Source organism: Lissotriton helveticus, chromosome 9 (assembly GCF_964261635.1).
Source record: "Lissotriton helveticus chromosome 9, aLisHel1.1, whole genome shotgun sequence".
Lineage (NCBI taxonomy): Eukaryota > Metazoa > Chordata > Amphibia > Caudata > Salamandridae > Lissotriton > Lissotriton helveticus.
In genome coordinates this window covers 919,385,387-919,411,298 of record NC_136070.1, presented here as the reverse complement: position 1 = coordinate 919,411,298, position 25,912 = coordinate 919,385,387, and the positions used below count along the sequence as shown (strand labels likewise).

General features: G+C 44.8%; 1 protein-coding gene across 5 annotated transcripts in view; it reads left to right on the top strand.

Annotated features, from left to right (window-relative positions):
• Window positions 1–20,517, top strand: part of BICRA (BRD4 interacting chromatin remodeling complex associated protein) — a 478,150-nt gene extending 457,633 nt beyond the window's left edge. For all 5 annotated transcript variants that reach the window (XM_078661098.1, XM_078661099.1, XM_078661100.1 and 2 more), the window contains 4 exons: window positions 3,755–3,903; window positions 5,236–5,330; window positions 13,075–13,177; window positions 13,953–20,517. In XM_078661098.1, the coding sequence (XP_078517224.1) occupies window positions 3,755–3,903; window positions 5,236–5,330; window positions 13,075–13,177; window positions 13,953–15,160 (1,555 nt within the window). In that variant the 3' untranslated portion in view covers window positions 15,161–20,517. The remainder of the gene's footprint in view (window positions 1–3,754; window positions 3,904–5,235; window positions 5,331–13,074; window positions 13,178–13,952) is intronic.
• The last annotated feature ends 5,395 nt before the right edge of the window (window positions 20,518–25,912 follow it).

Genomic DNA, 25,912 nt, shown 5'->3' with positions numbered 1-25,912 from the left:
CACTCTGAGGTATGACACTGATGAGTCTGCCCACGCTGCGTATCGGGCGAGCCGCTGTTCCTGTACAGGAGGTATGACCGAGAGGTTGAGAGCCTGCAATTTTTGGAGGTTGATGTGAAAACAGAGACCCTTCTAAAATGCCCTGGCTCATCCATGAAGGCCGTCCGGCCTGACAAAGGGTCTTCAAGCGCCACTATAACTTTTTCTGCATAAAGGCTGCTGGTGTGCACTTCCAACCCAAGCCGCACTCTAATAATGCCCTGGTCATCCATAACCCTCCGCGCCATCGTTTCCATGTACAGGGCTAACAACAAGGATTGACTTTAGGCAACCCTGTCTCGTGTCTGTCGATTGGGAAAGGGGTTGAAAGCACTCATTTGACCCTTATTGCTGCTCGAAGTTCGTCATCACTGCTAAGACTCCAGGCAGGAAATCTATCCCTGACATGGTTCATTGTTGCGTTTAAAGATGATTAATGCTCCAGACCGAATGCTTTTCCAACGTCAAGGGCTAAAAGCATTTTTTCCTGCCGAAGTTATTTTGCTTAACCCACTATATGGCTGATTCTCTTGCGGTTATCCCGGCACTTGTGATTGGGGATGACCCAGGATTGATCAGGATCTACCAGAACTGGCATAAGGGGGCTTAACCGCTCTGCAACAATGCTGATCGGAAATTTTGCGTCCATGTTTATAAGTGTAATGGGTCAATACGAGACGTGTGAAATGGGCTGATATGAGCCACACTGCTGTTTCCTTCCCAGTTTTTGGAATAAGGTTGATGGAGGCCTCGAACATGGGTGGGTGCCTGTGTCCGCCAGCAAGTTAAAAAGTGGTGACTAGGGGCTAGTGCCTGGCAGAATGTTTTATAAAAAATAAGGTCAAAAAATCCATCCGGCCCTGGGGATTTAGGAAGTTTCTGCCTTGCAGTAGCCACAATGACTTCATCTATGCGAATGGGCTGATCAAGAGATGCCTGTTGGGGTCAGTCGGTGTGTGCAGGCATTTCGCAGGCAAGCCTGTGAGTCTGTCGGCTGCAGGTCCTGTGCCTCGTAGAGAGACATGGAAAAATCCCTAAAGGTGGGCGCTATTGCTATATCCTCTGTAGCTTCACTACCATCCGACCGAAGAAGTGCATCCACCATCTAAGACTGGCTCTTAGCTTGCTACTTATTGGCCAAGAGCCTGCTGCGTTTGTCCCCTTCATGTAGAAGGAGTGTTGTAAGCAGAGCAGCTCATATTCTATGCTGTCTAGATCTAGGCTAAATATCTGCAGCCTTGCAGTCTCCTGCTGCTGCCAGATCCTCCGGACATTTATGACTAGCTTCCAATGATCTTACCCATCCCTCTATTTCAAGTTCTAGCAATAAACTCCCCCGAATGACCACCTTCAGGGTCTCCCATAAGGTGGCTATGCAAGTGCTATCTGTATCGTTAGCTGCTAGAAAGTTAGTATTGGTCAGTGTGATTTTGTGGACTGTAAGGGTATTGAAACTAGCTTTCCCGCATCCACCGGAAGAACCTGGCCCGTTCTGGAGGGATCACTCGAAGCATAAGGATCAAGGAGGCATGGTCGGACAGAGAACAAGGTTCAATCTAAACTGCTGTGATCTGCATTCGCTCACACTGGGTGCCCAGAAAAATCTCAATGCGAGCATATGTTTTATGGGCAAGGTGAGGAAAAGGTATAGACTCTAGTATGTGGTTGCGCCAACTACCACAGGTCGCTCAATCCAACCTCCAGAAGCCAGTGTGCTCCAGATTGGTGAAAATGCTGTGCTGATCTATCAAGGTGATTACTCATCACTAAATTGAGGATCCTCACCCCCCCCCCCCCCCCCCCAAATCAAGACTGTCCTATCTGGGGATAACGTCTGTTATGGCCCGCTTTAAAAATGGTTCCTGATTATCATTAGGAGCTTATATGGAAGCTGTAGTTAAGGCCAGGTCTCCTATTTGGACTTGATAAGCTAGCAGTTGCCCTCGTAGTTCTGTGACTATGCCCCCAATCTTCACTTTGAAGGAGCGGGAGAAGAGTATCGCAACCCCACCTTTCTTTGTAGGGTTGGATGAAAAATACTGGTACGAGAAGTGGCGCAATTTCAGTCTGTGCCAGTTGCAGGGAGCCAAGTGTGTCTCTTGTAGTAGGCAAACATTCCCTCCAGTATGTTCTAGATAAGATAGTCGCCTATTGTTTGGCTGGTCTGTTAAACCCTTTCATGTTGAGGGTAATAATGTTCATATCATTGTGGGCCATGGTATAAATAGGGCAAAAACTCTGGTGTATGTCCAAGTGTACGAGTGTGGACGGCATATGGTGTGAGAGTTGTATATAACTAGTAGTCTGATCGTGTGAAAAGTGGGACCTGCGTGCTCCCGAATCTCTATAGCGGAGTATGAACACCAACATAAACCCTTAACATAACCAGAGAAATAAAAAACTAGTTATTCCAGTGGTTATCAGGGAACTTCCAAGCAAGTGCATCCAATGGTGTGTAGCGGAGTCATCCGCTTCCCCACCGGCCACGATACCAGAGTCAAACAGTCCCAACATCTGGGCATGGAATCTTTAGCAACAGCAGTTCCCGGACGAATCTTAATCCGATTCGTTTCTCTCCCGGTCACCAGAGAGGCTGTCCCTGACTCTCCAAGGCTATAGTTTCTGGGTCTGGGCGGAGGCCTCTAAGCAATTTTGCAGCTGTCTGCCATTGGTTGTGCAGTTTTTTAGGTCTTGCCTATGCAGCGCGCAAGCACTACTTAGGAGATGACCTCTTGGAATCGCTCAGGACTTTTTAGGAAACTCGTGCATGGACTGCACTGTTCCCAATGAGCCCTTGTGCATGTGTGGCGTTTACCTTGTGGGAGCGAGCAGCTGCGCCGTCTTCATGCAGTTATCGATCTCTCCGCTGCTCGCTCCCGTAAGGTAAATGCTGTAGATGGACAGTGATGTTTTGTAATTGTACATTTGTTCTGCTAGTATTGCCAAAAATCTTCTAAAGTACTTCCATCTATAAGGGTCAATTGTTGAACAAAATTGAAGCTCCGAAATAGAATGACATGCGAGAGGTGGTGGACGGACTCCGACCGGAACGGGTAAGTAGCGATCGGGAGAGGATGGCCTTTACCTTTACCACACTTGTCTTTCAGCGCTTGTGTTATTGGCCATCCTCTCCCTGATCGCTACTTTCCCGTTCGGTCGGAGTCCGTCCACCCCCTCTCGCATGTCATTCTATTTCGGAGCCCAGCTCTCCAGGCGATGCAGCCACAGTCTACTCCTGCGGCAGGCCAGTGTTCTCAGTGCGAGGTCTGCGCCATCTTGGACAGCAGGGCCTTTGGTTGCTGCTGGAGTGGAGAGGAGCTTGTGCACGATTGTCTAGGTAGCGCCTCAGACCCTCAACTGCCTCAAACCAAGTTCACAGTCTCTGCAATCACCACTCTAGGTCTTGGCCCAGCGGTAGAGGCTTCTAGCAGTGGTAGGCCACGGAGGCGCGGAGAAATGCATGCTACGCTCCTCCTTAAAGAAGAGGGTAATATTTTATAATACACTATGTTTTGGCAATGGACATAAGACGTGAACCACTAGGGTCATAAGAGCTTAACTCCTGATAAAGTAATCCACAAAAACCACAATGTTTAACGCAGGTACATGTGTGCATCATTGCAGAGTATTTTTATTAAAATATATATATTTGTGTAATTCCCACGTCTTTAAAAGATGCTCTCATCAGACACATGGTCTCTTTTTTTCGCCGTAGCTTCTTGGAGCAGTTACATAAACACCAGGGTGCAGTACTGCACCCGGATTACAAGATGCCATTTCATTCATTTGAAGATGCCTTTCACCGGCTTCTTCCCTACCACGTTTACCAAGGAATGGTGCCTTCTTCCCAAGACTGCCAGAAAGGTAAGGTGGTTTCCCTCCTAACCGTAAGACTATGGCCCCATAGGGGTAACTAGCACTTGAATGTAGGTTCTCACTCATTTACTCATTATTTGATGTGTAGCAATTCAAGAGCAGCCATTTGTTCTTTTGGATCACCTAAATATGGACTCTGTGTATTCGAAAGAGATTAGGATTGTGTGAACTAATCCGTACCTGAATTATCAAGACATCTTCTCAATTCCTTGTGGAGTTTTTTTTGTTTGCGTTTTTTGGCCAGCCACTAAAGGATGCTAATTTTCTGACTGGATTAGAGTCCCCAAAGTTGACAGACTTGCATCGTTCATAGTCCTATTGTTGCATTGCGCTCAGGTCAGCAGTGTGGGAGGGGATCCTCGATTCTGAATTCCAAATATTTACTTTGCCTAGATATAAATGAACAATTTCTGAGTTCCATTCAATAAATTCAGTCCTCCTTAAACGATTACTTTGTAATTAATTAAAACAATTGAGTTTAAATTGTTTTCCAGAGGACAGAGAATTTATTAAACCTGAAAGTACCATCTTATTTTTATTGGAGTCAACTGGTGACTAGGAGAGCAATGTCTTACAAAACAAATTGTATGCTGCATCAACACTTGATATTATTAAGATCGTGTTTGAATAACATGCATTACTCTTCCAGCAGAGGCTTTAATTTGTCTGTTCCATTCCCGCGTGCCTCCTTTGCTGACCTATATATTATGTCCATATGTGCTATTGAAGAGAGGGGAGTATTTAAAACCAATATCGAGAGATTGGAAGGACAGTGAACAAGGATTTTGATTGGTTATTCACACTTCATTCAGCAGAGGTGTGCTTGCAGCCTCTCTGTTTTTGAATTATTTAAAAAAAAGGACCTTTTAGGCAAGAGTTTAATGAGATGGATTGTTAATGAATTATTAGTTTTTTTCGTACTCCTTTAATATTTGTTTATATGGAAAAGGAAAGTCTAATACACGTTTATAGTTATTACTAAGAAATTGAGTTTGGGTTGTGTGGACTAATCCCTATCTGAACTAATATTAAAATCCACTCTGATTCTAGCTTTGAATCCGAAAGTAGACCGGCTTACATTTTTTAAAAGTCAATAGTCCTCTTGTTGCAGTGCACTGTGTGATGGCCAGTGCAGGGTGGATTTTAGGATTCTGAATATTTAATTTGTCTAAAGCTAAATGAACTATTCCTGAACTCTTCCTTGTTAGGTCAAATAGATGTTTTTGCACATTTCTATGTTGTGTGTTCGCATCGGCACAATCCTTTTGGTTTTGAAAAAAAATGTAAACTAATTTTGTTTGCTTCTGTCCCTCTCTCCAGTGAACGAGGAGTTTGAGATGGTGTCCACGCAACTTCTAAAACGCACGCAAGCCATGCTGAACAAATATCGGCTTCTACTTTTAGAGGAATCCAGGGTAAGATGTTTATGACCTGGTTTGCTGTTCTCTTGAGCAAGGACAATGCAAGCAAAGCAACGCTGTGAGAGAAGTACCTCCTAGAACCTAATATATGAATCCTCCTCCCTCTGGCTTCTTGATCTATTGGATACAACATAGGCTGTCATGTGAGAGGCGCAGGTCCTGTAATAAGGTTCTCAATTTATTGACGTGTGTAAATCAATGTGCAAATCTGGGTAATATGGTGTTCAGCAATAGCTTCTTTGTCACCTAGACGTAATGCTGTTGCTTCTTTTTCATGCTGCAATTGGTGCAGTAAATACATAATTGTTTGGGCCAGAAAGGCATCAACGATGTACACAATGTGACTTGAATGCCTACTGTAGTTCATGCAGGATTCATGTCTGGTGCCTAAACTTAAACCATTGATTTAATAGAGGGGCAGTGACATGATTTCCCATTTGTACTGTTCTTTGAACAGTTGTACTAGTGAGTCATAGACACAGTTGCCCATCAGTTTGTCTGTCTGTATGGGAGATTTATTGTGAAAGGGCTGTGTGTTGTCATCTCTGGCATTACAATACCTGCCTCTTGGGTCAGCTTGCATGTATGTCAGGGATTTCCTTTGGTCTCCAGTTAAAGTGGGATCATTTGGTTTTCCCTGTTGTCAACTTAGTCACAGATGTTGAAAAATAGCTTGTGGCTATAAATATTCTATTTTCACTCGAGTCTGCAACATTGCCTTAAACGCATTCAGAACTCTTTGGTGATTAGTCCTCCAAAATTTAGTAGTGTTTGCTGAGTACTCTAACATAATTCTTTACTTTTTTTAAAATTTTTAAGTCATCCAATATTATTGAGGCCAAAATGTTCCCTGCTTTAACTAGGGATACTTATGTGTATACTCTCTGATCCATGTTTACATCTTGCCTACCAATAGCTTTTAGCTGTCTGTACTGTACTTTTGAGAGCAATATCAATACTTACAGGACCACCACACGGTCGTTAGGACTCTCCATGAACCCACATCAACCTCACTCTGCCTTGTGCTCCTTCCATAGCTATGGTGGGGATACTAGCCTTCTCCACACAGCCGCCACGGCCAGAAGACTCCCCAGTCCTACGTTGATGTGGAAGCAGCTCCCACAAGCCCTGTAGGACCAAAGCCACAGATCTACGAGGTCTGCCACTCACTGACAGCTGCATCCTCCAAAACTCTTTAACATGTACTTGCAGCATCATTGGCAAATGGTTGTCTCCGGGACCAGGTACCACCGGCCTTTTGGCAGTCCATAACCTCAGACAAGTGGATGCTCCAAATTGTTTAGCGGCGGGGTTATCCCCTCACCCCCAGCCTCCCCACTTCTGCGAACGAGTCTTTCTACTGAAAAGGATCCCTGTAGGCCCTTAGTTTCTGTACACTGGTCAGTCAGCCTTATGATGTAGCTCTGTGCTTCTTGTGCAGAAAGAGTCACGTAAAGAAACTGATGTCGGCGCACTGGGTTGGTGCCTATATAGGAACTGTGCGTGTTACATCTGGTGTGGACAGCGCCTATCAGCGCCACCTATTGACATGCAGGGCTACAGCTCAAGATTTTTCAAATCCAGTTTGACACCTTGGGAATATTCTATGGTAAGGAATCTGACTAGGTAGTGCCTCTACCAGATGAGGCATTACTGAAGGTAAGTAACTTGTTCTACAGGAATACAGAGCACCAAAATAGCAACAGTAACAGCCAAACATCATGCCTGTAGGGGATTGATGGAAACATATAGTGGACATTGTCATAGTTAAATTAACTGGAGCTGAAGTGGTATTGATATTTGTATTGGTCTTTCGAGCAATACTTCCAATACCTGGGTGATGCACAACAAATGTCGGTCAAGCACAAATGGATTTAAAATGGCATGGTATTGTCTGCATGTTCATACTGCAAAGTAGAGCTAATTTCAAAACAAGAGCATGTTTTGCCATAATTATAGAAGGATTTGTAATTTGATTTCTGAGAAATCATTCGTGAGTACATTGTGAAATAAAACCAATACGGTCATACCTTCTATATCTGGCACACAGAGATCTATCCTGTCCTTTTGCAGCAATTGAGGCAAATTGAAAAACACTGGATGGGGTTCACTCATAGGAATCCCTACAGCAGTTGACTTTTTGTGAGAAGGTGAAGAAAACTTAAGGACACCTCTACACTGCATGTTAAATGCTTTCCAACCGCATGTGATGTGTAGAGTGTTTGAATTAATCTCCGTACTCTGGTCCGCATTGCAGACTGTACTTCTTTTTACATACCTTGATACTCTAGACAAGAACTTCCTCACTCAATTCAGGCTTCATGCTGCTGTAGTAAAAAAAGAATTCAGGCCATATTGCAGGGCTGTTCCTCTTGAATGGGCAACAAGCAAACCCAGACCCGTTTTGGCCTAGTCAGTAAGACGCTGCTTCATTCCTATGCATCTTGAACCTTATCCAGAATTTTAGAACTATTGGAGCATGTTGTCTGTGCATGGCGATTATCACACTCAGAAGGGTTGATTAACTACACTCACTACTTTTCGAGATGCCTGGTACAATGTTGCATAAAAATACACTACTGGGTATAATACACCACAAGTATAAACCAAGGGTGTTCCGGCCTTGTCATGTGAATCTGCTCTTTTCCAAAGACAAGCATATATTATGCTAGAAGCGCATTAATCAACAATGCCTTTTTTTCTAGACGGTCAACCCAAGAAAGGGGAATCCTTCACATCCGCAGCCCTGGCTAGGTAGATTGTAAAGTAGCATTTTCCTTGCTCAACTAAGAAAAAAACTCTAGCAGCTTTTAGAGGAAACATCCACATAAGCACATTTGTTGAGCAGTAACTTGGAAATCAACACATACAGTCACAAGACATTACTGTTAGTCAGAATCTATCAAAGATTCATACAGGGCATCTGCAGTAAATACTAAAATGAGCTTCAATCTCAAACCTGCTACATTCTTAAAACTCCCACTCATTGATGCTCTATATTCAGGTTGTGAATTACTTCCAAATTTAATGCATCAAAACAAACACCTTATGTTCATAGCATGTTTGGCTGTGGATATACATGCTCTGTGTACTCCTGCCACCTGTTATTGGGCTCTGACATTACGACTTAATTCTCTTCTAAGACGTTTTGAGTCTTAGGACATGCTGAGACTCTCCCCATAGTCCACAGTGTACTTGGGGCATTGACTCCATCCTAAATAAGTTTGAGCGTCTCCACCAATTGCTCTAAGAAATATCCTCACACTTTTTCAGACCTTTCTCCTTTAATGTTGGATACTGAAGACTTGGTTAAAAATCAACATGTTTTCTGTTTCCATCTGGCTATTCTCCGAGTTGAGAAACCACTCGCCCATCTCCATTGACCACGACTGTCCCACGTCCACGATCCACCACCCAGCCAAGTCACCTTTTACACGTTCAAGCTCACTTCAGGGAATGAATACAGAAAGGCGGAGATGGCACGCGCCTCCTTCCAATTCTGCGCATGGTGTTACGCAAAATACCCTTGGCTTGACCATCAGGGTGACCCTGTTGTATGGAATTTAAAGACGCTGGGCTAAGGGGAGGGGAGTATACCAAAATGTAGCAGGAATCTACATCTGAGATGCCCCATCCCCCCACCACAACTTCCTGGCACACAACCTTCTTGACATTGATGAGGAAGAGTTATTCCCCATTGACACCGAGCCCTGAGAAGCTAATTTTGAGCACAACGGAGGGAGAAGAGCCTTCCTGGGCCCGCACCCATCGCTCTCTGCATTGGTGAAACAACGACCTGTTGCAGGGTTAACCTTTTCTCGACCCTATTCAGCAAATGACTGTCACCTTAGATGCTTCCCTATTCAGGTGGGGGCGCAGGTGCAGGACTTTACCATTCAGAACATGTGGGCACCACATCAACTGGGTCTCCACATCAACCACCTTGAACTACTGACCATCCATTTAGCGCTCTAAGCTGCCTTCTACCACATTTAAACCAAGGTGGTCCTCATACGAATAGACAACATACCGCCATGTACTATCTCTAGAAACAAGGCGGCACTCACTAACCACAGTTGTCAGGTACAGGACATTTGGTGGTGGGCCCTCTACCCCAAAGTCCATTTACTGGCAGAGTACTTACCGGGAGTAGACAACAAATTTGCAGACCTGCTTAGCAGGATGTTTGCAACAAGCCCATGAATAGGAACTCCACTCGTAAGTTCTACTCACATGCTCAGTTGGAAGGGTCAGGGTTTCCTAACTTAGATCTCTTTGCCATGGCTGAAAACTCCAAATGCCCAAGCTTAGCTTCTGGGTTCCCACACCCTCAATCCATGAGCAATGCACTGTGGATGGACTGGTCATGGATATTTGCCTACACTTCTCCGTCTCTCCTACTTCTTCCATTTGTTTCGGAGGCTTCAGAAAAATCCCCCTCTCATATCCTGGTAACTACCACTTGGGCCAGGCTACCTTACTTCACCACCCTTCTTGACTTGCCCCTAGTGCTTCACTAGAAGCTCCCCAACTGGCCACACCACACTCAGAACCAGGCCACAGGAGGTTGTCTACCACGATCTGCCTCCTGAGAGTATGACCATCCTCAAGGAGGCCCGTAGACCAAGCACGCAAGCCAGCTATGTGGCAAAATGGAAAAGATGTTTCCACTACTGTCTCCCTAAATAGATACCCTTCAAGCCGGCAGCCCAATACATAGTCTCCTACCTACTTCATTTGCAAATGTCAGGCCTCGACTGCACTTCTTTCCAACTTCCCTGCAGTTGCTGCCTACCTTCAGAATAGGTAGTACACTTCACTGTTCAGGGTCTCTATTATCAAGACTTTCATGAAAGGACTTAAACAGGTAATTCCCCCCCAGGGTACCCACTGCCCTTGTTTGCAACCTCAACATTGTTCTCACATGACTCCTGGGGTCACTTTTCGAATCACCTTTATTTGTGCCCACTGCAGTTTCTTTCTTAGAAGGTCGCATTCCTAGTGGCCCTAACGTCCCTCAGGGGAGTCAGGGAGCTTAAAGGTCACACCTTAGAGGAACAAAAACATTTTTAAGGTGCACGATATGGTCGTCCTTAGGCCTAATCCAAAATTCCTCCCTAAGGTAGTATCTTCCTTCCACCTTAATCAAACCATCAAACTCCATTTGTTCTTCCTATAACCGTATTCTGTGGGAGGGAGGGCATGTTAAGAGGGCCCTCATGTATTACATCGACAGGACAAAACCCTTCCACAAAACACAACAGCTTTTTGTCTCTTACCCAAAACCATGCAAAGTAGGCATATCCAGGTGGTTGGACAGATGCATTCAAACATTAGGCTAAAGCCTAGAAATGGTTGCATGCTGCATCCAGGCCTTACTCTACTTGACAAAAAAGGGCTTCATTAGCTTTCCTTGGCAACATCCCTATTGCTCACATATGTAAGGTAGCTACTTGGTCCACCCCACACACTTTCAGAAAGTGTTACTGTACAGATGTGTTAGCTTGCCTAGAAGTTAACATTGACCAGGCTGTTGTACGAAACACTTTTCCAGACCATTGCAAAATCCTCTGGCTAGCCACCCCTTAGGGGAGAACTGCTTTACAGTCTCTGCACATGTGTATCTACAGCTCCACATGCACAAATTGAAAATGTTACCCCTGGGCATTTGTTCTGAACATGTAGTGCTATAGATTCACATGAGCCCACCCTTCCTCTCTGGAAGCCTTAGCTTGTTACAGATGATTTTCCTTCTTACTCTTTGCATGGTCATCTCAATCTGTTTCTCTCGTCTCCATTGAATCCTCACCCAGTGTGAGAGAAAAACAATCTCAACAGTGGAGCCTATGCGCAAGCGCATTACCAGTAATAGAAGGCATCACTATACCGCGTGACTTTAAATACTTCTTCAAAGAAAAAGACGTTGCACATGTCCAAGCTCAACATTAGATGGCATGAGTATGCACAGCATGTGAATGTATCCCAGACCTTATCTTACTACTACGATTTCCCGAATAAGACTTTCTAGACTTTTCCCTCTGCCATCCCTTCATTATCCTATTCAATTAACAGACTTGCATGTCCACCTCTCAAATTAGCTCATATTTCCCTATTAATACGCCTGCTAGTCTTTTTGGGGACTCTGGAGTAGAGTGCTACTTGCAGAAAAGCGCTTCAATGCCTTGTCGGGGGTAGTAAACGTTATATCAATACAATTACAATTTAATCTATAGCACTGCATGCCACAAACAAATACTTAGAGTAAAGTACATTTTCATTACCTTTCTTCAGCTTAACCTCTTTAACAACTTACAGTGCACATAGCGCATCACAGTAGTCTTACTCTACACTCCACTTCTTGTCCGGGAAGCAGAAAATAAATTCAGGTGAGTCGGTGCCCATATGCTTTTAGGACTGAGTGATGGATCACACACAGCATGTGACTTGAGACTTCTTAGAAGAAAAACAAGTTGTAATGTCAGAGCCCAACATTAGATGGCAAGAGTCTTCAGTACATGTTGATCTACAGCCCTGCACATCACAGATGATTACAGGGCAACATGTTCCTTTTACGTGAGCCTTTCAGTTTAACTTTTTTAGGTTGACATTCCCACTGGACCTTAAAACGTAAGAGTTAAGTGTTTTCTAAAGCAATAATTAACAAATTATTTTGGTTTACAAACAATAGGAGTATGGTGCCATGAAGTGGAGCTTTTTTGTCAGTGCTAAAGTGGAGTTTTAGTACAGATAGGTCAGTGGTTTAAATCCAAAAAAGATTCAAGTGTTGCATGATGCTACACGCAATTCCAAATCTAAAAACTAAGTGTTAATGCTTGGCATTCGATTCTAAAACCGAGATCATGCTCATCGTCGGTTGCGAAAGATGAGCAAGTCTGCTCTTCTCTCCAAACTTTAGAAGGAAATGGTTGTCCCCTTCCAATTCTGACACGGACATAAGTGTCAAATTAATTGAAAACACATGGCCCACTTGTCTCACTGGTCAAATTTAATTTTGGAACTTTTCTTTTGTATTAATGTTGAACACAGTTGAATTGGGAAAGCAAAGCACGGGCAGCTAAGAAAACGCAATACCATGTAATTGACCAACAAAATGATACTATATAAATAGCCACTAAGGTGATCTAAATGTACCCTAGGAATGCTGCAAAAACAACCATGTTTGCTCAGAAACTTAAACCGGTGCAACACCAATAAAATGGGACTTGGTAATAGTCTGTACTCTGCAAGGTAAGTGGGAACTGGCAAAGGACTTCGTAATAGGAAATTGGAATTGCTGGGAACATGCAAACTTAAAAACAAAGCCAGGTGAATACTGCAAATGCAAGGTGAAACTTTGGTATGGGCTACTACTTGAAATTAGTTGTTCTAGTAATTGCCTCTGGATATCTTTCAGTGTCCATAGCTGGTGGTGCAGGTGTTCTTTCCTAAACCTAAAATGTGTTAAATACATGACATGCCATCAGTGGCCAGCATGTGCAGAGGGATAGAATATTTTTAAATAATGTCTTTGGATGGCAACTCGGTGTGATTTAGTAGCATTAATTTAACAGACCATAGAATCTTAGAGAGTTCTGATCATTCTGCCTTTCCCTTATTTCATGGGCCTTCGGGTCCATACTTTAAGAATGTTTGATGGCGGACTTATAGGGGTTCATGTGCTGGAGATATTGATCACTTATGTGCAGCATTTTTTAATACTTATTTTCCTGACTTACAGAGGGTGAGCCCGTCCGCTGAGATGGTGATGATTGACCGTATGTTCATCCAAGAGGAGAAAATAGCCTTGACACAGGACAGACAGCTGGCCAAGGAGAAACCAGGTTTGTCCAAACTACAATTTATTTCTGACTTTTTGCTTGTTTTAAAGATGTTATCGGTTTACTTTGGCAGGCCTGATCCTCATTCTTCTTGTTGGATCATTCTAGTTTTTCTCTCTGCCGAAACACCACATTAAAAAAAAGCAACAGCTGTTGATGCTTTTCTACCAGATCCCTATTACCTAGCAAAAGCAGTACACCCTGGTTTGTAAATTTGGGTTGCCAGGAGTGAGATTCACCATCCCTTTATCCTCTACTGCTGTATATGTAAAGATGTGTATCATTTCCTTTTCATCTCAGTGAGATTTTGGTAGTTGGTGAATGACGCTATCCTGTAAATATTGACAGCTGAGGTTAGTTGCCTAACCATGTCACTCGGATTGTGAGGATGGCGTTAATTAAATGTGTATTGGGACAAAACTTGTATGATTAAAGTAACATCTCAATGAAAGTCCCCTGTTGATAGGCTATCATTTTCCATCTTCTATCCTACCTAGCTGCGATACTTCAAAAACACCACTGATTTGGCACATTCAGTCAAGGTTAAGTAGATAGGTTAAGGTTTGAATGAGTATTTAGCTTCTAATGCAGTGGAAAATAACGCAAATGTGATATTTTGGGAGGTGCTGTAAAATTCCTGTACCATTCTTCACAAGAAATAGTTTGTATTGGCTTCCTCCTCACCTAAAGTGCACTTTGCTTTCTTTTGCTGTCATGTGTTGGATTGTTTTGTTTTCCATCGTTTGTAAAAAAAAAATATTTTTTCTTCTTTTTGCAGATGAATACGTTTCTTCATCTTCCCGATCGCAGAGTTTTGCTTCCCCGCAGGCTCCACTGTCTGCTTCTGGTACTGCACCCCTTGTAGAACATCTAAAGTCTCCACCCATGCAATCAGCCACACAGATTAACCCAACTAAGCTGGTTATTAAGCATGGTGGGGGTTCACCTTCTGTCACGTGGGCCAAATCGTCTCCCTCCCTGGATACAGACGAGGATGCCATGCCATGTAGGAACAGACCCCCTATTAAAACATATGAAGCACGAAGTCGGATTGGTCTGAAGCTCAAGATAAAACAAGAAGCCGGACTCAGCAAGGTGGTTCACAACACTGCCCTTGACCCCATCCACCAGCCGGCACCACCTGTCTGTACAGTTATCCGAACTGTGAGCCAGCCATCGACTGCCACCACCACAACAGCTGCGGCTCCTCCACCAGCAGTCACTGCTACTGCTGGCCAGATGAATGGAAGCATAGATCACAGCACCCCAGCTCCTGCTGAGAGGAAGCCCTCTGCACCATACTGTCGCCTGCCTCTTCGCAAAACATATCGTGAGAATGTGGATGCGTTTGTCACAGAAAAGGTGATTGAACCCATTCCAAAGGCTGGGATCCTCAAGTCAGAACGGGCCCCTACCACTCTGTTAATCAAGCAAGAAGATGGCTCCAGAAGTGTTATCACGTCACACAGCAGCCCCAATTTTTTGGCAGAGAAGGTTAGAATGGATGAGGTCTCCAGGATTAGATTTTTAAACAGAGCAGATGCCCGTTCTCTGACATTGCAGGGTTGCCCTGCCCCAAAACCTGGGGATTCTTCCAGTGGCCTTATGAAGGAACTTGCTGAGGCACAGGATGAATGTTGTAATAGGTTGGTAAAACACGAACCACCAGACCACGTCCCTGTCCATGAGCTCTCCTGGGAGATTCCATTACCACCTGCCAAGCGCAGGAAATCTGACTCATTTGATGTGGATAATGCTAGCTTCTCTAGTGACAGTCCGCAGGACGATACCCTGAATGAGCACCTACAAAGTGCTATTGACAGCATTTTGAATCTCCAGCAACCTCAGACCGGGGGCCCTGCCGTCCGGACGCCTTCTTCCTACAACTCCTCTTCCTCACCCTTCTCCTCCCCTGTACACCGCACAGACTCTTACCTTGCGCCCAGTCACAATGGTAGCCTCAGCGCCAGGACGTTAAACAGATAACAGAGACCCTAGCGCAACTGGAGGAGAAATGAAAAGGTATATCTAACGGATTAGACATGATCTGGGGAACCGAGAAGAGCCAACGATGGCAGAACCGTTGTGTGTCCATGTTGGCTGGTCGAGTGCCATCATGGCCTTATTCTTCCAGGTGTCTTGGCCAAGGGGAAGGCAAAAGCCGCAGCCACGTCTCGGCGCCGTCTGATGTCCTCGCTGCCTCGCCTTTTTCCTGTCTGTACCCAAAAGAAAGAAATCAAAATGGCGTAAGAGGAGAGACCAAATGGTGGACATTCTATTTTTTTTTATTTTTTTTGTATAGATTATGTATCAGTGACCTTTTAATTGGTGGCCTGTTCTCTCGCCCCAATCGCACCCTGTATTTTTCTCCCCATCCCTTCTATGGATTGATCATGTTGAGTCAGCAAGTAGAAGAGGACCTTGCAGTAAAGAGAAAGAGATGGGAGGGGCTGGTAGAGTGTACCATTCTATTATTATTTTAAAAAGAAAATATAAGTTATTAAAGTTGGGGAGTCAAGGGCCTCTGATACCTTCCTTTGCTTAGCAAATGGATCGTTCCAATGCTGAATACACGACACAGATATAGTTTTCGCTTTTGTTTTTAAAACAATGTTTACAGAGATCTTTTGTTCATGCCATGGGGAGACCGCTGAAGGGGTGGATTGAGTGGACAAGTGAACTTGGTCTAACAAAACTGTGCAGTGGAGAGTAATGAGAGACTCCAATAAAATGTATTGCTCCAGAAGAAGGTTTGGAAAGGCAGGGAAGTGTAAAGGATCTTCAGAGGAATACAGGAAATTAATTATTTAACTTTAATTAGTCTTTCACAAAACCTTCTCAAACGTTTTTAAATACAAGAGCACTCAACTGAAGGTGTAAATTCTAGGTTAGAAAGCCTCTAACATCACAGTCCCCAAAGATCACATGATCACCACAGTTATAAATTATTTTGCATACTCCTCCAAACTGTTATTTTTTTCCATCCTTTATTGGTTAAATCGTAAGTAAGGGATAACAAGGAATCAACCGTTCTCTTTAATTCAAGAATGTGCTGCAGCTCCCCAATGATATCGCGAGTTGTGTACAGCATTGTTTTACTCTTGTGATACTTCTGTGCACTTAATTTTCCACAGATAACATATTTCTGTGGCACCTTTTGCATCAAAGGAACATTTTTGCCCATTTCCTATGGTAAGTTTAAGAATCCAGGTGCTCGCTCCCTTGGTCAAGTTCAAAGACCCTTCCTGCTCTCTCTTGGCTAAAATCAGTGATTCAGATTGTTGGATGGAAAAGTTACATATGCTTGGGGAAATACACGTATTCCTTGGTTGGGTTTTCACAGAATGTAAAATTTGCACACTCATTTCTAAGCAAATGCTCATCACCTATAAAATTCCTACTGGACTAGCACTTATGAAACTGGCAGGACGTCCATCCTCTGGGCCACATTCAGTTTTGGTGGGAGAATTCTGCTCAGTTACAAATGTTTCGATAGTTACATGATCGCAAAGTGGCTCAGAGAAAGAAGTGTGAGGAAAAAAAATAGATGCAGTGGATAAAGTGAGGCAGTTGAACAGTAATGCCAACACTCCTTTATACCTGTTTTTGATTTATTTGTCAAAATGAAATATTTCCACTTTTCTTTTATGCTCCTCCTTGCCCAAAATGGAAATAGGATTCAACTCTTCAGTTCGACTACCTGTGAACAGCACTTTCTGTTGTAAACCTGGCAAACAGACCTTCCTGTGTGCATAAACCATACACTGGTCCAGCCAATGTGTGCATCAACCGTTTCAGACGCTGTTGTGTCTGGAAGGGGTCAAGAGTTTCCTATATAGTGTTCAGCTTCTGAAAAGTAGCCAGCATCAACTGTATCTCGCCCCTTTACTCCCCAAAGCCCCATGCCCCGTTTCCCCCTAAGTAGTTGGCACCCCAATAAGAGAAAGAATGGGCAGAAAACCAGCATCTGTGCTTTGGTTGCACATTGCTGATTGGTTTCTGCCTTCAGTTCATTCATTTCCATGCATAGTTTCTCCAGCAATACTATCTCCCCTTGCTTTTACCTCTGGTCCAGAAAAAGGACCCATGTGCAGGTCTAAAACTCATGCTGAGCTTGCAGTTCATAAATAAGGTTCATAAAACTTTAGATTGCTAACCCTGCAACAGATCCCACCTAGACTGCAAGAAGTCAACCGGCTCTACAGCATAGGCCTAATAGACACATTTCCAGAATTGTGTACTCCACGCCCAAAGGCATTTTCTCTATTTGAATGTAGGACAGTTGTTCAGGGTACTAGGCGTCTGGATATAATCCTCTCCAAGCATCATCTTTAATTTTGTTGGCGCTCGTAGCAGTGCATATTTGAAAATCAGACATCTATATGTATGCTCATTTTGCAGATTGATGCAGACTAGCTAGTTGGTTCACCCCAGCCTCATTAAATTATACTGATGAAGTCAATTGTTTCAGGTAGTACTGTTGATAAAGTGCCAAACTATCTTTATGAAAAAAGAAATTAATTTCCCGTGAATTAGAGATGTCTTTTCCTTTAACCAACGTTTCTGTGTATGGGTTCCACCAATGTCAGTTGGCAATCTGGAACATTTTTTGAAAAGCATTTCCTTCACATCAGATGAACACTCCTTTTAATGCATCCTCTCTACATGCATCCTCTCTACAAGGGAGAATCTTTCTTGGGATCCTTCATTACACATTTACTTTGGCCTCCTTGGAGACAACTTTGTATACTAACATCCCACACAATTCATCTATTCATACATTCTTTCTTCTGCTGACAGTAGCCAAACTCATCCTGATCAATAAATAATTCACAATTGGAAAGTTGCGTAGTTGTGACCCCCTGTGCTGGGAAAATCACAATCTCTGCCACTAGGCTCTGGAATATGACAGTTCATTTTTCTGATGTTCAACAAGTAACAATGTACTCCTTAAGTTGCATCGTCTCGTACAAGTGGGTGGCATGTTAGGACGTATTAAACATCAGAACTGAAGATCAGCTTTCTGTGGTAGAATAATTCAAATAGCTTAAATTTGCATCCGGGTGTCAGGAAGGCAAGTTGCCAGTGAATTCCCAGTTTAGTCCACGGCAAGGAAGTTTCTCTATGCTTTTCCAACCATGACTATTATGTTCAGTAATACAAAGATTGCAACTGGAACATGAGATTGATTATGAACACCTCAGATTTCCCTTGCCAGTGGCGATACCCAAGTCTCTTTAATATGTAATTTCCTCCTGGCTCCTTTCATTACAGGCTTAATTTGCTAAAATTCATGATAAACTATTTGCCTGCAACAACAAAAAGCAGAGGGAAGTTTAGTTTTATTTAAAAAAAAATATATATATATATATATATATATATATATTTATTTTCAGAGGTTGTATTAGGATCCACTAAAGTCTAATTCTACAGATTGTATTTAGAATGCCAAAAAGACAAACTGATTGCAAGTCAATATCTTTTTATTGTCTGTAATGGAATGTTTCTATGGTGATACGCAATGAACGTGACTGTCCCTAAGAAAAATGAACCAAGGATGTCATTTTCCCAAATTGCAAATTGTCATCTCCCCGAATGATGAAGCTTATTTTTAGTTTTGGGCCATAAAAGACCAGTTTATTTTTCGAAGTTTGCAATCATCTAACTTCTGAATTTTTCTTTACTCCCAATTCCATGTAAAAATAGCTCAAACAAGCAACATACCCGTCTTGTCAAAGCCTTACACCACATGTGCTTACCCTACCACAAGGGTCATATGTGCTAAACCATGAAGCTTCACCAATTAAGATGGTATGAAAATTACTTACGGGTGTCTGTTTACCAACAAATTGAGAAAATATCAGCTATATAGTTTGTCTTGGGAAAAGAGGAATAATGGTAGGCCATTAAAACCAAGCAACACCTTGTAGTGTAGGTTACTCCTAGGTCAGTGCTACTCAGCCGCTGTGCACCATCTTTATATAGCGGGCATTCTGAGATATGCAGTACTGACCTTTTCTTTGAAAAAAAGAATCCAACATTCCAACAAGGCCTGAACTAGATGCCATACATAATCATATGAAAAGTTGCAAATTTCTTCTGATAAAGATAGGTTTAGATCACTAATCACCTTTTCAATTGTGTGGTTTTAAATACAGCTTGCCAGGAAATGCTCGACCTACTCCAACCGTTTCATTGGCTAATTTGACATAACTTACTGTGCCTCCTTTAGTGTGATGCATATTTTTGTTCACATTAGGGAGACCCCAGAGCCTCATTAGTATGGTATCAAAGTGTCTGATAATATAACCTTTTTACATAAAATCGTAAATTGGGTAACTCTCATGGTGATCTAAAAAAGATGGTGAGTGGACTAACCAGGACACAGTTCATTGGAGGGTTTTATCAAATAACCTTCATAATTTGCTGGCTGGAACACCAGCGATAATGTGTGTTCTCACTGGTTGATGTAAACTGATGCTAGAACCAAACTGTTAGGTGTACTGGAAATAAAGTTTGAGGGATGAAATTCCTAAAGGCCCAAAAGATTGAGTACAAAAGCAAGGGTATTCAGGCAGCATAGTTTATTCAGAGAGTAGTGATTTAATCATGGTTGGCTAGATCAAGAGCATTCTGGAAGATTTGTGGAACGAGCAGCAATAAGACCACGTTATTTCGGACAGAAACCAAACCAAATAATTTCTCATTAGGAAACCGGAAAAAAGTGGGAGTGAACAAATTATTACTGTGATTGTCGGGATGTGGCTTCAATTTCCTCTTCACTATGCCTAAATGTCTGCTTCATCACTCACAGTGAGGGGTGGTATAAGTTAAGACTTTTATTTAATGTCTGAACTTTTTTATAAAGTAAATCAAGTGACCATAACGTTTTTTATTTTACTTTTGCATGTTTTTTGTTTACATTTCAGGGGTTCATGAATGTGCTGCTTATTGTCTGAGAACTCTATTTTCCCATGCTCATTCATATTGTCATAATTTTCCCTCGGTGCTGCATATTCAGAAGTTACTGCAGGAAATGTCCTTTATCAACTGCAAGGATAGTTAATCTTCTGTTAGAAAGCCTAAAATTCCCTGGACTCTGCTACTGTTTCACCTCTCCACCCCAGCACACATACAATATGAGTGGCAATGAGAAAGGTATTTCTTTCGTCTCTCCTCGCCCACCTACCGCTGGTATCAGTGAACGCGATTACAGTCAGAAAAACAAAATATAGTACTACAAAATAATTTTGTACTGTATTTATTGTGTACAATGATTTTTTTAAAGAATTATGTACATTTAGTACTTCTGTGTAAATTAAATTGCTCCTTTTTAAAAACGGCACCTGTGTTCTTAATTTTGTCTTTTACTAATTAGCTAAAGGAATACAGAATTCCTAGTTTATCTAGATTGTGTACATGCTCTTTTTCTACACTATAAACTATTTTCATGAAGTGTCATAGTATTCTATGTATCACACAGGCCCCTTTTCTTGAGATACATGGGGTTGGATCCACATTTTTGATGTATGCTGGGATTCATCAGTTTTATTAGTTGATTTTTGAAGTATGTTTTGTAAACTTTATACAACATTTGTGCAGGCTAAGAGTGTTGTCAGGCTTCACCATGAATTCGCAGGAACTGGTGTCCTCCACCTCGGACAACGGAAAACTAGAATAAAAAGTGATGGTGATGACCTGGCGGGTTGGGGGTATAGGGAGGATGAACTTCAGGGGTTGTCTCTGGGTTCAGGACTCGAATCCCCCAGATGGCCCAGTGCAGGTTCAGTTGCCACTGGTCTCCAGTTACATCGGTCTTCACCAGTTGTCCACATGTGAGTGTCACTGTTGCTGGAGAATGAGGGTTCACTTCAACGTCCGTGGGTCAAAACAAGCAGGTCAGGACTTGGCCTCCTTGTAGGCACTTAGGTGTCCATTGACGGTTAGACGACCCTTGACAGCTAGGCTTCCTTCTGCAGTTGTCCCTGATGCTGAACAGGGGACTATTCAGAAAAGGGGGTGGTGATGAACAGAGTGTCTGAATTAAGCAGACCACTCTTACCCAGTCCAAAGATCAGGGCTTGATCCATCACCGATCAGGGGACTAGTCCTCTAGACCTTGAAGTCACTTCTTCGATTCTGACACAAGTGGATCCTTTAACCACAAGTGGCCACAGCAGGCACAGTCCGCTTTGTCACTCCCTTGAATTCAGCAGCTGCTGTCCTTTCTTGATGCAACCTCTTTGCTGGGTCCAGGGAACAGCAGGGCAGTCTAACTCCTTTCTTATTGCCAGTCCAGCAGCGATCTGAGCTCCATGGGCCTGGGGTGCCACTTTTCGTTTGTGGGAAGGTAAGACTCACTAGCCGATGCAGCAATAGTTCCAGCAATGCTAACCTTCCCGCTTTACATAACTAGCTGGCAGTCAAAAGTGTGATCACCGTTTGCTTGACTGATGGGATAGCCTCTTTGATGCTCGGCTATCAGTGACCTCTGCAATGTATTCCTCCTGCTGGAGGAGGTAAAACCTCCTCCTTTCTGTAATTCTTTGTTCTCTGGGAGCACTTCATACTCACTTCCTGGCAGTTTGGCAGCATATTGTCATAGGCGACAACGGCTGCAGTTAGACAGGAAAGGCTAATGAAGGTTTTGGCAACAAAGTAATGATTTTCTAAAGTCACCTTTCTATTGAAAGTTATATTAAATCCGATCTCAGAAATGTGTCCGGATTAATGTAGAAATTAATTTGATAACTTATTTAGTGGTTCCAAATGGAAGTGACCACTGGCCTTGCACCAGTGAAAATGTCAATTTTGTGTGTCTACTTTAGAGGCATGTTACGCACAAAAGGAGCATGCCCTCTTTTTTAATACCAAACAACTTCCTGGTGGGCTACCAAGAGCTTCGCTAGTGGTGGCTTATTAAAATTTAAAAGAAAGCATTTGACTTGGTTAAAGGATTTATATAATGATAGGAATAATAGAATGCACCCAGATAGTAAACATGAAATCATCAATGAACCTTGTCTGATGCTCGAAGGTGGAGTTTTGGTGTGCAACCCTGGTGGGAGCTTTGTACAAAACATGCATAACTACTAACACTAGCTTGTTCCCAGGTGATGCGCCGGACCCAATGTGCACAACCAGCAAGTCCATAGGAAATATTATTCTGTAGTAGGGGATCTCTGTGTATAGTCATAATCTAGTGAATAGCCCGCCCATGTGCGTGGACCCCGGAGCAATCAAAAATAATCTCTTACAGTGTCAAAAAATGCAGAAAATGCATAGACACTTAAGAGAGAATTTAAAGACAGATAATGCAGCCAAAAAGGCTACACTGTCCAGTACTTCAACTAGAAATTCCACCATAAAATCCACAAAACAGCAAAGCCTGTACAGATTTCCCTTGCTTAACAGCAAAATCCCTCAGGAATGATAGAGAGAAGAACCTGGACAGACAAGCCCCATAGGCTGCCATTATGTGGCTTAATTAGGATACTGTGCCTTTAAGGAACCTTCCAGAACCTTCTCTCAGTATCCCAGAATGCATAGCAGGTCCAACTTAGCCTCAGTTCTTTTTTCCGGCTCCTGCAAGCAGGACCCTGGAGCATTGAGCTCTCCCTTTTCAAGGGTTTTTGTTGGTGTTTTACACTGATTTCGATTTTTGGTACTTTTAAAGTACTTTGGTGACTTTCTTTCTGTGTTTTTGCACTCTTTTTTGTCCATAATGCCTGCATTATTCGACAAATGCCCTGAGTGCTCAAGAAAGAAGGCCAGGTCAGACTCCCATGAGGTCTGTATTCTCTGCCTTCCCTCTTCCCACATTCCTGAGGAGTGTGTGATCTGCAGAAGCTTCTCTGGAAGGACCCTGAAGGAGAGGAAGAAGATCAGGCTTCAGGGACTTGAGGAGAGAAAGTTGAAGGCACGAGGTGGGTCAGGAGGGGCTCCTTCTACCCATGCTGAGGCCTCTGGGGGGCTCCCCAGGGGCAGGAAGACCAGCCCTCGCCCAAGGTCTCCGTCTGGGTCAGTTGCGCTGACCACGACGTCGAGGGGACGGTCAACGGCCAGTTCCAGGTCTCCCCAGGGCTCTGGGTCGAGAAAACGTCGCCCGTCGACGTCGAGGAACGTGTTCCGGCCGCCGTCGAAGCCGGTGTCGATATCCTCGTCGTCGCTGTCGGCGTCGAGTGGTCGACATCGGAGGGCCCGGCGTCGGCGCTCGCCTTCGAGGCGACACCGCCGTTCGCCGTCGAGGACATCGTCGTCGAGGGGATCCTCGTCGTCGAGGTCGCCGTCGAGACGGAAGGCGTCTCCGGCGCCGAAGAGGTCGACGTCGAAGCATTCCAAAAGACCGACGTCGAGACGGTCAAGGAGATCGACGTCGAGAAGGTCAGAGAGGTCGACGTCGAGAAGGTCCAAAGGGTCGACGTCTAAGCGATCCAAGAAGTCGACGTCGAGGCCGGCGAAGAGGTCGAGGTCGCCGTCGAGGCACCATCGCCCGTCGTCGAGGTTTCGTGGCTCGTCGATCTGGTCGGGGTCGACGTCGAGACGGAGACACGGTTCGACGTCGAGAAGTGTGATTCGGTCGACGCCGAAGGACCGTTCGACGTCGAGGGGACATCGGTCGTCGTCTGGACACCGGTCTTCAACGTCTGGAGGTCCTAAGGACAGGCCCAGGACTGTGGGGGGCTCCCCACGCTCCGGAAGAGATGGTGGCTCGCCGGGAACGGCGCATTCCGGGGTGGATACTCCGATGAAGCCTTCTACACCTCCTTCGCGGCCTGCTGTGCCGAAGGGTCCGCCTCCGAAGGCCCCTACCCCGCCTCCGAAGCCGGCTCCGCAGAACCCGCGTCCGGTTGCTCCTCCACCCCCGGTCCCACCGAGGGCGGTGTCGATGCCTAAGTTTCCGACGCCTCCGAAGAAGACTCCTAAGAAGCCTAGGACTCCTGACCCTGGGAGGCCGAAGGAGCGTCCGAGGCCCAAGAGGTCGAGGTCTCGCTCGGGGAGACGGGACAGATCAAGGAGTGGCCGTGGATCTTCCTCACGATCCAGGCGTCATCACAAGAGACGTCGGTCCAGGTCACGTTCTCCATCTGGGACCCGTTCCTACTCGCCCACGCTGTCCGATTCGCCGGAGACTAGGGTGTCTCCGATAGACGATATAAGCACATTTCAGGAGGTTCTCCTGCGTGGAGCGGCGAAGTTGGGCATTGAGGTTGAAGCACCTACGGCTTCTACCTCGGTGATATTTGAGACATTACACAAAAGGCACTTGTCTCGCCCCCTGTTACCTCTGGTGCCGGGGCTCCTTGAGCCCGCCGAACAGCTATTCCTGACGCCGGCAACGGTGAAGTCTGTACCTTCCAGGATCCTAAAAAAGTACAGGGCTCCGGACTCAGACCCAGCCTTCTTGAGGAAGGACCCGGTACCGGATTCGGTCATCGTGACTGCTGCACGGAAGCTTCATGCCACCTCCCCTGCGTCCACGGTGCCTCCGGACAAGGAGAGCCGTTGGATCGATTCTGCTGGTCGCAAGGCGTGTGGGACATCCGCCTCGTCCATGAAGGCTGCCAGTGACTCGGCTTTGCTGGGACGTTACGACCGGTCCCTGTGGGACTCGATGGAGCAGTTCGCAGACCTTGTCCCTCGAGACCGCAAGGAGGACTTTGTGGAGATCGTCAAGGAGGGGATGCTGGTCTCTAATCAGGCCATCGGCGCCGCAGCGGACATATCATTGCTGTCCGCGCACGGATATTGCCACGGGATTCACCAAAGACGCCACGCTTGGCTCAGGTTGACGTCATTGAAACCGGAAGCACAGCAACGCGTGGCGAATCTCCCGTTTTCCGGAGATACCCTCTTCGGGAAACACGCGGATGATGAGATGGCCAGGATGAAGGCCGAAGCGGAGACCCTGACGGCAGTGGGCTTGGAGAAGCCCAAGGAAAAGAAACCCTTCCGACAGTACCAACGTCGGTTTGGGTCGCAGGGTCGTGGAAGGGGGCAATCTGCTGGACAACATCAACAGCAGCAGCAGCAGCAGCAGTACAGGCGGCCCTTCCAAAAGCGACAGGGTGGTAGAGGTCGTCAACAGTCCTCTACCGCGACCAAGGGCCCGGCCGGGTCCCGTCCCTGAGCTGTTACTTCCCCCTCGTCCGTTACCCGCTCCGGTGGGGGGAAGCGTTCAATTTTTTCTGGCAGAGTGGAGAAAATTTACTCAGGACAAGTGGGTGCTGAATATTGTTTGCAATGGATACAGTCTACGTTTCACCAGCCCTCCTCCATCGATTCCTCCCGTCAGCTCGCAGTATCAACTGCGCGAGCTTCAGACGGAGGCGGACATTCTGCTAAGGAAAAGGGCGATCGAAGACGTACCTCTGTCACAAAGAGGAAGAGGTCTGTACTCTCGGTTCTTTCTTGTCCGCAAGAAGGACAGAAACGAGTTCAGGCCCATTCTGGATTTGCGGCAGGCAAACAAGTGGATTCGCAGAGAAAAGTTTCGCATGCTGTCGTTGCATCAGATCTACCCTCAGCTGCAACGAGGAGACTGGATGTGTGCCATAGATCTACAGGACGCATACTTCCACGTGCCCATTGCATGCAAACACAGGAAATTTCTGCGCTTTCAAGTCGGCACCAATCATTATCAATACACGGTGCTACCCTTCGGACTGAAGTCTGCACCCAGGACATTCTCAAAATGTATGCCAGTGGTAGCGGCACACCTGAGGAAGAACAAGGTGT